The sequence below is a fragment of the Hippichthys cyanospilos genome, chromosome 22 (genome assembly GCF_059441005.1).
Source record: "Hippichthys cyanospilos isolate Australia breed blue-spotted pipefish chromosome 22, RoL_Hcya_1.0, whole genome shotgun sequence".
Taxonomy (NCBI): Eukaryota; Metazoa; Chordata; class Actinopteri; order Syngnathiformes; family Syngnathidae; genus Hippichthys; species Hippichthys cyanospilos.
The window spans coordinates 5,950,001-5,962,425 of NC_142390.1; the positions used below are offsets into that span (position 1 = coordinate 5,950,001).

Consider the following 12,425-nt stretch of genomic DNA (forward strand, 5'->3'; position numbering starts at 1 on the left):
CCGCCCGCAGCACCGCCTTCACGTTCTCGACGGAGGTCCAGAACCCCACGCTGAAAACCGCCACTCGTTTGATCCCGCTTAGGGAAAAGGGGATGTGGAACGACGACTTGTCGTCCGACTTTTTGCAATGCGCCCTCCACGCTTCGTCCATGAGGCCGGCCGCCAGCGTTCCGGCGCAGAAGATCACCCACACCGCGTTGGTCTGGCGGAAGAAGATGGAGCAGACGCCCAGCAGCGCCGAGGCCTTGTGGCAGCCGTGAAGCGTCATCAGGTACGAGAAGAGGACGAAGAAGGTGGAGCCCACGTCCGTGTAGTACAGGAAGGTGAAAAAGTACAGCGCTGGGAACGTGGAGAGAGACAACGCCGATAGGATGCGACGAGCGGACAGTTGCGTCTGGAAGAGAAGACAAATGGACGTCACCTTCGTTTTAATTACTGCGGTAATACTGCGGTAATAATACAGTAATAATACAGAAAATATAAACTGCTTTAAAATCCGTTTGAAAACACTAACCTGACATTTATAGCTTGTGCATAACTTGCTTAAAGGGATAGTTCATTTTGCCATTTAGCAGATAAGACTTAATATTTTCATTTGATGAATCATTTTTAATGTGCCATTAATTACTGATGGCAAAATGGAAACAAGTGTTTTGCTGCGTACCAAATCCCAAGCGGAACTTTTGATTCAAGTCCGTATCATCAAGACCATGTCACGTGACGGTGCCATTTCCGTATGTAAATATTGTCGGCGAAGTACAAAAAACTGAGCGCAATAAAAGTGTTTTTTTTTCATTGATGAAAAAATGAAAATGTTATATCTGTTTTTCTATCTTTTTATATACGTTTACAATAAAAATAAATAAAATACACCCCAACTAAATATGTAAAATAGTCCTTGGAATTTTACAACTGTTCTGTTTGAATATGCTATTTTCTATTTAGCCACTAGATGTCGCTTTATTGCTCAATCTAATGACCAACGAACACATCTGATTTAAAGCAATTCATGTTAATGGAGGGTGACCTTTTCCCTGGGGTGCAGCCTGCACATGAGCCGGTAGAGCAGGTAGAGATTGCCGCAGTTGAAGAGGAGGTTGATGAAGCGCAGCATGGCCGTGGAGCAAACCACCTCGCCGCTCATGTTTGCCAGTCGCACCACGGGCTTGATGATGCCCACCGAGACCAGGTAGAGGCCTGGGAGGGTGGTGATCATCGGGTCCCACTGCCCCCCCAAAAAATCAAAAGTTTAATCACATAAATTACACATCAGCATCATACATGTACGTATATGGACATACCACATCCCATTGAGTGAAATATGTCCATAAGTGAAGATTTATAATTAAAAGTGCCTCTCAAATGACACAGATTTTTTTGAAATTACTCCGGTGTTTTTTTTCCCATAACCTCACAGTCAAAATCTGCGTTATTCTATTTTATCCTCTCCGGATTAGCACAATTCGCAATCTCCTCGTCACTACACCATAGAGATAGACTTTACCTTGTTGAAATTTCCGTGGCAGTATTCCTGAGCTTGGGGAACATGGAAAATTTCGTCCATGTAGGGCTCTCGTTGATCTCTGGTTATTTTGGAAAAGATCAGGCAGGACACCAGAAAGTTGGTGCTGCACAGCGCCGTGAAGATGTAACCTTCAAATTTATCCATTTTCTACATGCATGGAAGATCGCAATTAGTAATGCGTATTAACCTAAACAATTACACTGCTAAGCTTTCGTTTTACCCGCATTACTACAAAATGCACAACTAAAAGCACGTCAAATTAATGCAAGTGTTGCTTGTTCTATTGTTGAAATCGCAGATAAAAAACGGAAGCGCTACTGAAGTGGTCCGCTTTGAAAATGTACTCGACACAGCAACATATACTGGTAGTTCCTATATTTATCGCTTTCGGTCATGAATTTAGTATTTAGTTTTTTTTGACAAAAAAAACTAACACGATTATATACTGCAAAGTTTTACGTTTTGTGGGAAATCGGATTCTTGGGAGAGATAAAACATTTTTTGCAGAGTTGGTTTACCGAAGAGGGTTTTCCGGTGTTACAGTATTATTGTTCCCCCTCGCGTGCTGCCTCAGTTTTCTCCTGGTTGTTTTTTTTTTATTATTTAAAAACGACAAAAGAACAATGCATTCGTCTCATACTCTGGAACTCTTCCCCGACCTCACCGTGACGCAAATTCTTTTTAAAGATGTAAAAAATGCCGCCGAGCTACGGCGAAACGCCGTGGATGGGAAAATAAAAGGCTCACTTATTAAGCCCACGATGGTGAGTTTCGATTTTGCAGAATTTAGGTGAAATCTGTTTTATTGAGTGATTTTAATTTGCCCACTTTTTGTAGCTGCTGAGTTCCTTCCAAGTATTAGTCGCTGCAAATAAGGCTGTGCACTTGCAGAAACTTAATCAAATGAAGACAAGAAGTTTGTTTTCAGAAATAATCTTCAACCTTTCACCTACTAATAATGTAAGTTCGACTTTTTCATGTGGGGAAAAATATGTCGTAAAACCACCTCTGCTAAGCACAGATCTCAGAAGCCTTCAAAAGATTTGGGATCTCAGACAGTGACGACTCTGTCCTGGTGGTCCTTGTTCATAACCGAGAAGAATCCCATCTGGTGAAGGACATCGCGAGCAAAGTGGATGGAGTGCAGATCCTAGTAGATGAAATTTCCTCCTTGTCAAACCTTGAAACGATTAAAAAGGTATTGTCCAATAATGGACACTTTTGTCTTATTAGAGTTAACATTTATTGTCTTTTGTATTTCAGCTGTACAAAATCAGTCCTATGGAGGACAAGTGCGGCTCTCTTCTGGATGCGGTTGTATGCAGAATGGCCACCAAGGATGTAATGTAGCTAAATATGTACAGGATCTTTCCACAGAGTTTATTGCTCATTTTGCCGTAAATTAGAATGTTTTTTTTTTTCCCTTGTCAATGATATACTTATTTTCTCATCTCAATGCAAACAAAAATGGCAAGTAAACATATGTAATTTGCTTTATTTGTGATTAAAAAAAACATGTAATTTTTCTTCTGTTATGGAGTGAATTTCTCATCGGTCAGTCTGGAAAGTTTGCAAGCTCGTCTTTGCCGATGTTCCCTCCGCTAAGCACGCACACGACGTCTTTCCCTTCGAGTCGGGGAATCTTGGCGGCGGCGATGGCGGCGAAGGCGGCCGAACCGGACGGCTCCACCACCAAGCCAGCTCGGTACAACGTCGACACGGCCGCCTTTATTTCATCGTCGCTCACCAAGACGATTTCCTCCACGTAGCGCTGGCACAACTCAAAAGGCAGCTTGCCTAAAAATGGATTAACAGCAATTATGCTATGAAAATCGCACGATGATGCAAAGAATAATCCCGCAGTTTTGCAAAAAAAAAGAAAAAAATATGCATTTGGGATTTCATTAGTTAAATAGTGTCAATTGTGCCAAGAATCTAAATGATAAATCATTCTGTTTTTATGACTTTTTTATATATGGCTCACAACCTGCAAAGGGTGGCGCAAGACCTGACGCGATGCTGCTTGTGTCCATTCCCACAGGCTTTTTCTCCATGAAGCTTTTGTACATGGTGCAGGCTGAAATCAAGTATTCACATCAGAACTGTGTTGCTGAATGGCTCATTTTAGGATTAAAAAGACATCTTACCGCCTTCTGGTTCGACGCCGTATATTGTGGTCTCGTCACATCCTGACAGCTTGAGAGCGGCGGCCACTCCGGCCAGCAGCCCCCCTCCTCCGCAGCACGCCACCACCACATCAGGCTTGGGCACCTCCTCCAGGACCTCCAGACCCAAACTGCACTAAGAGTTAAAGCTCATCCACGTTTGTGCGTCGTATTGGCAGTACCTGGCATGTCCTGCGATGAGATCCAGGTCGTCATAGGAGTGCAGGAAGGTCATGCCGTCCTCTTGAACGCATCGCTTCACCACATTCATCAGACAGGAAGTGGGAACTCGTTCCACGTCCACGCCGAAACTCTTAAAAAAAACAAGAGTGAGTAAACTGCAATTTTTTTTTGCATTAATGTGCATGACATCTGACCTGTATGAGGTCAGCTCTGGACATTGGGGCAGTTTCCGGCATCACCACTTTGCCTTTTGTGCCGTAGTGTTTTGACGCATATGCAAAGGACTTGCCATAATTCCCCGCTGACATAGTGACAAAATTGCCGCCCTTTGGCCTCCTGGCAAACTGATTGGCAACACCTCTAATTTTGAAGGATCCTGTAATTCAAAAAAATGGTGGCAAGCTGTATTTAACTTAGGCTATTTTTCCTGTACAATCATCATGTGTAAAATCTAAGACAAAAACACGTTCTTGCCTGTTCTCTGCATGTTCTCCAGTTTAAGTAAAATGCAACGGGCTTGGTTTTCAGGCAAGGTGGTCTTGCTCCAGGGGATCATGGGTGTGTTGATGACACCCAATGGGCTTCTCCTCACGGTCTCCCTGGCTTCTAGTAGAAGATCCAGGGTGACACTGTCTGCACACACCTCACCCATCTGTTCAAAACACTGGAAGTAAATGCAGTATATGCAAAACGTTTAGAAAAGCTCTCCCTTGTCTTTTTTTTTAAGTTTTTTCCTGAGTCCCGTTTTTTTTTTTAGTGAAATTGACAATATATTTATGGATGATTTGTTGAATAAAAATGCTAATGAAACGATTCTTTAAAGTTGGTATTTCTTTTCACACAATTTTGTTGTATATGTGCTGTTCAATGACCAAGGCATTCTATTCTTTTCTTGCCCAGATAACAATATGACACATCTTAATATTTTTTGCAATCAGCTTTATGATATGGATGACGCTCCTTGATTTGAAAAAGTGAAATTTCAAGAGTTAGTTGCTTGAATGATCAGACAGTGCCGTTATAATAAATAATTACAAAATCTGTACATTTGTGTCAAACTGAATGGCCAAAAAGTTGTGAACCAAATCATTTTTGTTAATGTAACACGGATTGTGAAGTTGAATGTGAAGTTGAAAACATCTAATAAAACACCAAATCATAATCGATTGTATTGCACTCACCGTGATCTCACGACACATTCAATACGCGCAGCTCCGTGGCGGTGTTACAATTTTTGTTTCCCCCTCTGAACGAAAAGTTCCGCCTTGCCTTGAGTTTCCAGCCGAGTGTTTTTCCAAGACGGACTACAAACATGGCTGTGCTCAACATTGACAGGTGATCCATTGAGCGGTTTTCTTTTACTTCTAACATATTCGTTGGTAGAATCAATTGAATAAAATGAGTGTTATACGACACGTCGTGTGCGCCATGTCGGGCGGCGTTGACAGTTCCGTCGCGGCGTTGTTGCTCAAGAAAAGAGGTAGGTCCAAATTTCATTAACAGGTCACTTCACCAGGTACACCTGTATAGGTGACACCCAATGCGAAAAAATAATCTTCCAAATGTAACAATACAAAATGTTATTGCGTAAATGTCGCACAATATATTGATGTTGCTCATTTCAGGTTATAGAGTGACCGGGGTTTTTATGAAAAACTGGGACTCCCTGGATGAAAATGGAGTATGCTCCGCAGAAAAGGACTGCGAGGATGCCTACAAAGTATGCCAGATGCTGGACATCCCCTTCCATCAAATGTCATATGTAAAGGAATACTGGCATGAGGTTTTCAGGTACTTAAAATATCAGCGCACATTTCATAAATTCATTTCAAAGCGATCACCCTCTTAATAAGCCATTTTTAGCAACAAAGAATTATTTTGACCGAATTCGATCTTTTATTCACGTATAATTAATTTCTTTAAAACATTTCGCACTTGCTCAAGGCTCGTAATTATCAATTATTTGCTTTTAAAGAGTTCAGCACTGTGATGTCATTTTCATAATTGATGCATCGACTTCATTATAAGCAAAATAATAACCACAGTATTGTATGAATTAATAATGCCGTCTTAATCGCTGTGTTGTGCACCTCTTTAGTAATCTGTTAAAAGAATACGAGAAAGGAAGGACTCCGAACCCAGATATCCTCTGCAACAAGCATATCAAATTCAATCATTTCCACAAGTACGCAATCATAACGCTCGGTATGTTATAGTCTACTCATTTATCTGATTTAAAATGATTATTTAGACCTCGACTGACTTTTCTTTGTGAATATGACATGTAGGTGCTGACGCCATGGCAACCGGCCACTACGCCAGGACCTCCCAGGAAGACGAGGAGGTTTTCCAACAGATGCCAAAATCGCCTCCCTTGGTGCTCTTCAGAAATCGATTTGAGTTCCGGAACCGTACGTGTTTGCCTCCGCCGCGCTCTTTTTCGCTTTATTCCCCCTCATTGCTGATGCTCCACCCCACCAGCGGTGAGACTGTACAAAGGGGCCGACCTCTTCAAAGACCAGACCTTCTTCCTCAGCCAGATCTCCCAGGATGCCTTGCGGCAAACCTTGTTCCCCCTCGCAGGCCTCACCAAGGAGTTTGTGAAAAAGATGGCGGCTGAAGCTGGCTTTCAGCATGTGCTCAAGAAGAAAGAGGTGCATACAGTAAACCAGCTCCGTTGCCGTCAATGGCATGAACGAGTTAACACCAGTGTGTTATTTCAGAGCATGGGCATCTGCTTCATAGGCGAGAGAAACTTTGAAAATTTCATCCTGGAGGTACGGTGATGATGCGGGGCATGATTGGGTCTCAGGTTTTGCATTTAATGTCTTTTCCTCGCAGTACCTCGAACCCAAACCTGGCAACTTTGTATCCATTGAAGATGGGACCGTCATGGGCACGCATAAAGGTATGTTGACAGTTGCGGACTGGGAGTTTGAGAACAGTACACCTTTTAATTTCATGCTTTTTCTGTTGACTTGCGCGTCAAGGCTGGTTCACGCTGACCCTGGGTCAGAGAGCACGGATTGGAGGACAGAGGGACGCCTGGTTTGTGGTGGACAAGGATGTCAATACGGGCGATGTGCTTGTGGTAAGATTCTCGATTAACCATTCATTCAAAGAAAAAGAAAAAAATCCCCAAAATGGGCAGAGCTGTAAATTCTTAGTGCGGATCACCCCAAAAAAATCTGAACATTTGATCTATGCTAATTTTGATGAAACTTGGCATACTTGTTGATAGTGATTTTAGTGCAAGTTTCATGAAAATTAAAATTTGACCTTTGAATTCATAGCAATTGACTAATTTCCAATCAATAATCAAATAATTTATAATTAGCGATTTAACAGCTGCATACTCACTTTAAATCTATTAGTGATAGACAAACAAAACGTCATGAAATATTTGTGATTTTTTTTTATTCCTCTAGAGGGCACTCTTGAATAAAAAAATAAGTTTTATATAGTTCCACTGAACTCATGTTTATTTTTAAAGCAAGAGCAGCATCTAGTGGCGGAACAAAATATCACAGGTGCTTCGTGAAGCTTCATTTTCCCACCGCTTTTTTTCTTGATAAAAAACTCATGCAATCTTAACCTTTAACCTCAGGCGCCAACAACCAATCACCCGTCTCTTTTCCGTGACACGCTACGGACGGATCGCTTCCACTGGATCGCTGAGGAACCGCCTCTCGAACTGACCCGGAACAAGATGATGGATTGTCACTTCCGCTTCATCCACCAGATGCCCCTAAGTGTGTGCATTTCATTTTCAATTCAAAATGATCAAATCCTTAGCATGACGCATAGAGTTCTTTCCAGCTTCCTGCACTGTGACTCTAAACATGGACGGCTCTGTGTGGATCTCCCTCGCGCAGCCACTCAGAGCTTTAACGCCTGGACAGGTAAAAAAAAAAAAAAAAAATCAACCCTCTTCATGCAGTATACTTAATAGAGTCCCGCTCTCAGTTTGCAGTGCTCTACAAAGGCGACGAGTGCCTAGGAAGTGGCAAAATCATCCAGTTGGGACCCAGCCAATTTACCATCCAACGGGGTCAGGAATGTTCCCACATTGCTAAAGATAAGAAGAAACCAGAACCAGTCAGATGACACAGCCATGTCTTTCAATTAAAAAAAAAAAAATCTGGAGGTAACACACACTGCATCATTTAAGTCAGTATTATATCCTATTAAGAGTTTTTCAGACCTCACAAAACTACTATGCTTAATATCAGCTACCCCAAAACCCTTTTCAAAGGTCATATATTTAAATAATTTCAATCTTGAGGTGATGCATGGCTCCAGAGTCACCAAAGATGTCCCCTTTTATAACACTGATTATTAATTTGTGGGAAAAAAAATCCTCCTGAGAGGTAGCCTATTCATTTGTGTCCACTGCTGTGTCCATTTTGTCTCAGCGAGACAGCAAAGTGAACGGTGACTCTTGAATCAAAGTTTATTTTTTCAGAAACTGAATGTGAAAAGTCCAAAACTCATCAATAGTATTTTATTACGGAAAAAAATATATATAATAAATATATTTGGAAGGTGACTTTTGCTGTTTTTGGTCAATCTTAAAAGCGATTACAAATTGTTACGGTTTGCGTTGTTGTGCAGCTTTTGTCCACATGGGGGTGATGTAACACAAGCTAACCCACCCGAAGTTTGATTTAATTGGAGATGCGCACTTAGCATGTATCCATTAGCTGCATTAGCCGCATTGCTCTTTGGTGTAGGACCAGCGATCACCAAACCTTTTTGAAACTGAGAGCTACATGTTTGGTAGTGAGTAATGTGAAGGGCTCACAATATTTTTTCACAATAATTAAGGACCTGCTGTAGTAAATATGTAAAGTCAGTGTTTTTTGTAATTTATTCAATGTATAATTGTTTGTAAAATCCATAGAAAATGTTCTATCACTCTATCACTAAGGTTTTTCCAAACAAGTATGCGGGCTACTCGTAATCTTTGTGGGCTAGCTGGTGCCCGCGACCCCCGCTAGGGGGTGTTGTTCGACAAGGGTTGGAAAATTGATAAATACCTATAGGCTCATTCTGGTGCTTTTTTTTTTTGTTTTAAGTAAACGGTCAAAAATCTATTTCTTCCCCTTTTCTTTATTCATGAAAACAATCATAGCAAGTACAATTGTCGGTTAAAAAAAAACAACTTTGAGTTTCTGACATTGAACACTAATAACAATGTCGCATTCGCTCGAGTTCAATACATAAACCTCCGCGGGGCGTCGCTCACAGGACCTTGGAACGGCTTGGCGACAAAGACGTAAATAGTGATGGCGTTGACGGCCGTGTACAACGTAAACTCCAGCGCCAGCCTGGGCAGGCACGGCAGCGGCATGTGCAGGCGGTACATCAGGTAGGGGATGATGAAGTAGCGAAACTCCAGCAGCTTCTCCGGGACGGTTACAATCAGAAGGCACGCCAGGAAGGCCCATCTCCAGAAAAGGGAGCGCGACTTGAGCGAGTCCATCAAATGCCAGCCGGCGAAAATGTAGACGGGGATCAGGAGGAAACGCTGCATCTGGTGCCTTTGGTAGAAGAGCCTCCACATGTGGAAGTTGAAGTGGCGGTCGTCGGCCAGCAGGTACTTGTGGGCGAAGGTGAACTTCCACACCAGGAGGACGGAGACCACCGTGGAGGCCAGGAAGAGGACGGGCTGCTTCTTCATGGCCTGCAGGAAGCAGCGCAGGCGCTGCAGGTACAGCGAGACGGGCAGCGAGAAGAAGAGGGCGAAGCAGACGAAGTAGAAGAACTGCGGGAAGTGGAAGCAAGGTATGTGCTCGTCACGGTCGCCCACCACCACGCCACTGTTGCGCCACACGAAGGCGAGGAACCCCGCCTCCACCAGGGCGTAGGGCCACGCCACCCGCAGCACCGCCTTCACGTTCTCGACGGAGGTCCAGAACCCCACGCTGAAAAGCGCCACTCGTTTGATCCCGCTTAGGGAAAGCGGGACCTGGAACGACGACTTGTCGTCCGACTTTTTGCAATGCGCCCTCCACGCGTCGTCCATGAGGCCGGCCGCCAGCGTTCCGGCGCAGAAGATCACCCACACCGCGTTGGTCTGGCGAAAGAAGATGGAGCAGACGCCCAGCAGCGCCGAGGCCTTGTGGCAGCCGTGAAGCGTCATCAGGTACGAGAAGAGGACGAAGAAGGTGGAGCCCACGTCCGTGTAGTACAGGAAGGTGAAAAAGTACAGCACTGGGAAGGTGGAGAGAGACAACGCCGATAGGATGCGACGAGCGGACAGTTGTGTCTGGAAGAGAGACGAATGGACGTCACGTTCGCTCCAGAGAGTGACCGGCTTTTAAATCGCAATACTGTCAGAGGGGAAACAACCCAATTACGTCTAAAATAACATAATCGAACAAAAAAAAAATAACTTAGATATACCCAAGCTAAATATATAGACTACTTCATATGTAAAATAGTCATGGTTTCCTTTTTTGTAGGGGACTGACACTTGTTTAAATTTTTTTTTTTTTCAATTTAGCCGCTAGATGTCACTGTGGGAGCTATTTTGAACGTTATAAAAGTGATTCGCTTCATTCAATCCTAGGAAGTTATCAATATTATATTTTCAAGTCTTAGGCGAGTCTTAGAGGAGTGACTGAACATTTCTGGTTTTAAAATAGGGAATTATAGACAAAAATATTACCTTCTTAACCGATCACTGGTTGAATAAGTGGACTATCACTTAAAATTCCACAATTACAGCCTTATTACCAACTAACACATCCGACTTGAGGCAATTCATTTAAATGGGGGGTGACCTTATCTTTCGGGTGCATCCTGCACATGAGCAAGTAGAGCAGATAGAGATTGCCGCAGTTGAAGGGGACGTTGATGGTGCGCAGCATGGCCGTGGAGCAAACCACTTCGCTGCTGATGTTGGCCACTCGCGCCACGGGCTTCATGATGCCCACCGAAGCTAGGTAGATGCCCGGGAGGGTGGTGATCCTCGGGTCCCACTGTCAAAAAGCAGTTTAGCATTTTTCAGTTATTTCCGGATTTATTCAATTCTCGATTTCGCTCGACACTACAGTATTGAGGTCGATGACTTACCACGTTGAATTTTCCGTGGCAGTATCTCTGAGCTTGGGGTATATGATAAATCTCGTCCATGTAGGGCTCCTCTTGCTCCTGGGTGACTTTGGAGAAAATTAGGCAGGAAACCAGGAAGTTGGTGCTGCACAGCGCCGTGAAGAAATAATCTTCAATTTTACCCATTATTTTTTTTTTTACACGGGATGAAAATCGCAATTGTTTGTTTATATTTAAGGTAAACCGCAACCGCTTCGTTTTATCCGCACCGCTACAAAATGCGCGATTAAAAATCACGCCAATTTAAAGAGGGGTGTTGCCTGTCCTGTTGCTGCAGATGCAAAACAGGAACGCTCCTATTGCTTACGGCGTTTTTGAAAGTATGAGTTTACTTTAAGTGGCGAGTTGCACAACAACATCTACACTGAGTAACTTCTTAGATTTTACCCTTCATGGCATGACTTTAGTAGTTTATTTTCAACAAAAAAGCCACTTCCCTCACGTGCGTTTTTTTTCCTGATTGTTCTTTGTTTACAAAATATAAAAAAATAAAGAAATAGAGAGAATGACAATGCATTCAGATCCGATTTTACCATGACGCATTTTTTTAGAGGGCAAAAATGCCGCCGAGCTAGGGCAAAACATGATTGGGTTCTACTTTTTGCAAATAGCATAACAATATGAAGTACCGGTAATGGTTCTCCTTTTAATGTGGTGGTTCCAGGTCCTATTGTCACATAGATGTCAGCACAGTAATATTCTACAGGCTGTTTTGCTCTAAGGAAATAAGGTAAGATGAACTAAAACATAATTGCATTGATGCCTCATTTAAAAAAATCTCAATATCATGTCAAGTAATTGCATCTTTTTCATTGTCAAGAGTTGTTAGTATGTATTGCTGTTCAGCTTTTGTCCACAAGAGGGTAGTGTAACACAAGTTAACCCTCGCTAAATTGGATTCAGTTGTATGAGCGTTTATAAGATTAAAACAAATAGTTTACGTTTTAAATATTTTACATTGAGCAATTTGGACAGCACGATAAAGTTTCTGAACAGCAGTATCAACTATCTGAATTCGAAAAATAACTTTTTTAAACATATTTTTATGCGTTAGTCATTTTAATCGAGGCGGCTCCTAACCTAGACAGCAAAACTACTTTGCAATCATTTTCAATGAGTTCGCTTTTTTCTCCATGCACTATTAAAGAAATACAAGTTTATGGAATCACAAATATAGCAACGCTCTTTTAAAGTGCATTAAGCATTGAAATGTTCCCTCACCTTATTGTAATAACAATGCATTTTTGCGCATTGGTCCGAGCCACTTTCTGAGAAGAAGGGAAAAAAAAGACCCCCCTCTGTAAATATCCCGGTGGGGAACCCAGCAGGTTTATGCTAATGAGCTCCTCAAGGAGGAGGGGGAGGAGGAGGAGGGTGTGGAGGAGGCCAGCTGCGGAGCCATTTTGTACTCATTTGAAACTACGCAGTCCAAC

General features: G+C 42.7%; 5 protein-coding genes across 8 annotated transcripts in view; 2 read left to right on the forward strand and 3 right to left on the reverse strand.

Annotated features, from left to right (window-relative positions):
* LOC148405646 (dol-P-Glc:Glc(2)Man(9)GlcNAc(2)-PP-Dol alpha-1,2-glucosyltransferase-like) overlaps positions 1-1,854 on the reverse strand; it is a 2,647-nt gene extending 793 nt beyond the window's left edge. Inside the window, exons 1-3 of the mRNA XM_088406247.1 lie at positions 1,505-1,854; positions 1,028-1,225; positions 1-394 (exon numbers count right to left, since the gene is read on the reverse strand). The exon at positions 1-394 is cut by the window's left edge and continues 793 nt beyond it. Of these exons, the coding sequence (XP_088262373.1) occupies positions 1-394; positions 1,028-1,225; positions 1,505-1,669 (757 nt within the window). The 5' untranslated portion in view covers positions 1,670-1,854. The remainder of the gene's footprint in view (positions 395-1,027; positions 1,226-1,504) is intronic.
* A 223-nt stretch (positions 1,855-2,077) lies between these two features.
* Positions 2,078-3,050, forward strand: tprkb (Tp53rk binding protein). The gene is made up of 4 exons (XM_088406644.1): positions 2,078-2,289; positions 2,363-2,485; positions 2,547-2,723; positions 2,789-3,050. Exons 1-4 carry the CDS (start codon positions 2,149-2,151, stop codon positions 2,873-2,875), a joined length of 528 nt encoding a protein of 175 aa, XP_088262770.1. The 5' UTR covers positions 2,078-2,148; the 3' UTR covers positions 2,876-3,050.
* On the reverse strand, positions 3,005-5,097 carry LOC148405648 (uncharacterized). 2 transcript variants are annotated; one of them, XM_088406643.1, is made up of 7 exons: positions 5,055-5,097; positions 4,348-4,506; positions 4,068-4,249; positions 3,873-4,003; positions 3,673-3,821; positions 3,513-3,602; positions 3,005-3,322 (listed from the first exon to the last, which is right to left on the reverse strand). In XM_088406643.1, exons 2-7 carry the CDS (start codon positions 4,427-4,429, stop codon positions 3,081-3,083), a joined length of 876 nt encoding a protein of 291 aa, XP_088262769.1. In that variant the 5' UTR covers positions 4,430-4,506; positions 5,055-5,097; the 3' UTR covers positions 3,005-3,080. The 2 variants fall into 2 exon arrangements, with proteins under 2 accessions (XP_088262769.1, XP_088262768.1); XM_088406642.1 differs by having other exon boundaries at positions 4,348-4,537; positions 5,055-5,096.
* An 83-nt stretch (positions 5,098-5,180) lies between these two features.
* On the forward strand, positions 5,181-8,422 carry trmu (tRNA 5-methylaminomethyl-2-thiouridylate methyltransferase). Its single transcript, XM_088406356.1, has 11 exons — positions 5,181-5,353; positions 5,499-5,664; positions 5,972-6,078; positions 6,162-6,284; positions 6,355-6,527; positions 6,597-6,650; positions 6,715-6,781; positions 6,864-6,964; positions 7,481-7,625; positions 7,693-7,775; positions 7,840-8,422. Exons 1-11 carry the CDS (start codon positions 5,272-5,274, stop codon positions 7,978-7,980), a joined length of 1,242 nt encoding a protein of 413 aa, XP_088262482.1. The 5' UTR covers positions 5,181-5,271; the 3' UTR covers positions 7,981-8,422.
* A 545-nt stretch (positions 8,423-8,967) lies between these two features.
* Positions 8,968-12,240, reverse strand: LOC148405650 (dol-P-Glc:Glc(2)Man(9)GlcNAc(2)-PP-Dol alpha-1,2-glucosyltransferase-like). Of its 3 annotated transcripts, none has more exons than XM_088406354.1 (4): positions 12,214-12,240; positions 10,954-11,039; positions 10,662-10,859; positions 8,968-10,144 (listed from the first exon to the last, which is right to left on the reverse strand). In XM_088406354.1, the coding sequence occupies exons 2-4, from the start codon at positions 11,011-11,013 to the stop codon at positions 9,089-9,091; spliced, it is 1,314 nt and encodes a 437-aa protein (XP_088262480.1). In that variant the 5' UTR covers positions 11,014-11,039; positions 12,214-12,240; the 3' UTR covers positions 8,968-9,088. The 3 variants fall into 3 exon arrangements, with proteins under 3 accessions (XP_088262480.1, XP_088262481.1, XP_088262479.1); XM_088406355.1 differs by lacking the exon at positions 12,214-12,240 and having other exon boundaries at positions 8,968-9,559; positions 9,686-10,144; positions 10,954-11,185; XM_088406353.1 differs by lacking the exon at positions 12,214-12,240 and having other exon boundaries at positions 10,954-11,185.
* Between the last annotated feature and the right edge of the window lie 185 nt (positions 12,241-12,425).

Excerpts from the sequence above, each read along its gene's own strand:
- tprkb (XM_088406644.1), top strand. The coding sequence starts at position 2,149 with ATGCATTCGTCTCATACTCTGGAACTCTTCCCCGACCTCACCGTGACG. Across the intron at positions 2,290-2,362 it reads CACTTATTAAGCCCACGATG|CTGCTGAGTTCCTTCCAAGT; the intron begins GTGAGTTTCGAT and ends CACTTTTTGTAG. Across the intron at positions 2,486-2,546 it reads ACCTTTCACCTACTAATAAT|ATCTCAGAAGCCTTCAAAAG; the intron begins GTAAGTTCGACT and ends TGCTAAGCACAG.
- LOC148405648 (XM_088406642.1), bottom strand. Across the intron at positions 3,603-3,672 it reads CGGCGTCGAACCAGAAGGCG|CCTGCACCATGTACAAAAGC; the intron begins GTAAGATGTCTT and ends ACTTGATTTCAG. Across the intron at positions 3,323-3,512 it reads TCTTGCGCCACCCTTTGCAG|GCAAGCTGCCTTTTGAGTTG; the intron begins GTTGTGAGCCAT and ends ATCCATTTTTAG.
- trmu (XM_088406356.1), top strand. The coding sequence starts at position 5,272 with ATGAGTGTTATACGACACGTCGTGTGCGCCATGTCGGGCGGCGTTGAC. Across the intron at positions 5,354-5,498 it reads GTTGTTGCTCAAGAAAAGAG|GTTATAGAGTGACCGGGGTT; the intron begins GTAGGTCCAAAT and ends TGCTCATTTCAG. Across the intron at positions 5,665-5,971 it reads TACTGGCATGAGGTTTTCAG|TAATCTGTTAAAAGAATACG; the intron begins GTACTTAAAATA and ends GCACCTCTTTAG.
- LOC148405650 (XM_088406353.1), bottom strand. The coding sequence starts at position 11,118 with ATGGGTAAAATTGAAGATTATTTCTTCACGGCGCTGTGCAGCACCAAC. Across the intron at positions 10,860-10,953 it reads GCCACGGAAAATTCAACGTG|TGGGACCCGAGGATCACCAC; the intron begins GTAAGTCATCGA and ends GCTTTTTGACAG. Across the intron at positions 10,145-10,661 it reads GGATGCACCCGAAAGATAAG|ACACAACTGTCCGCTCGTCG; the intron begins GTCACCCCCCAT and ends TCTCTCTTCCAG.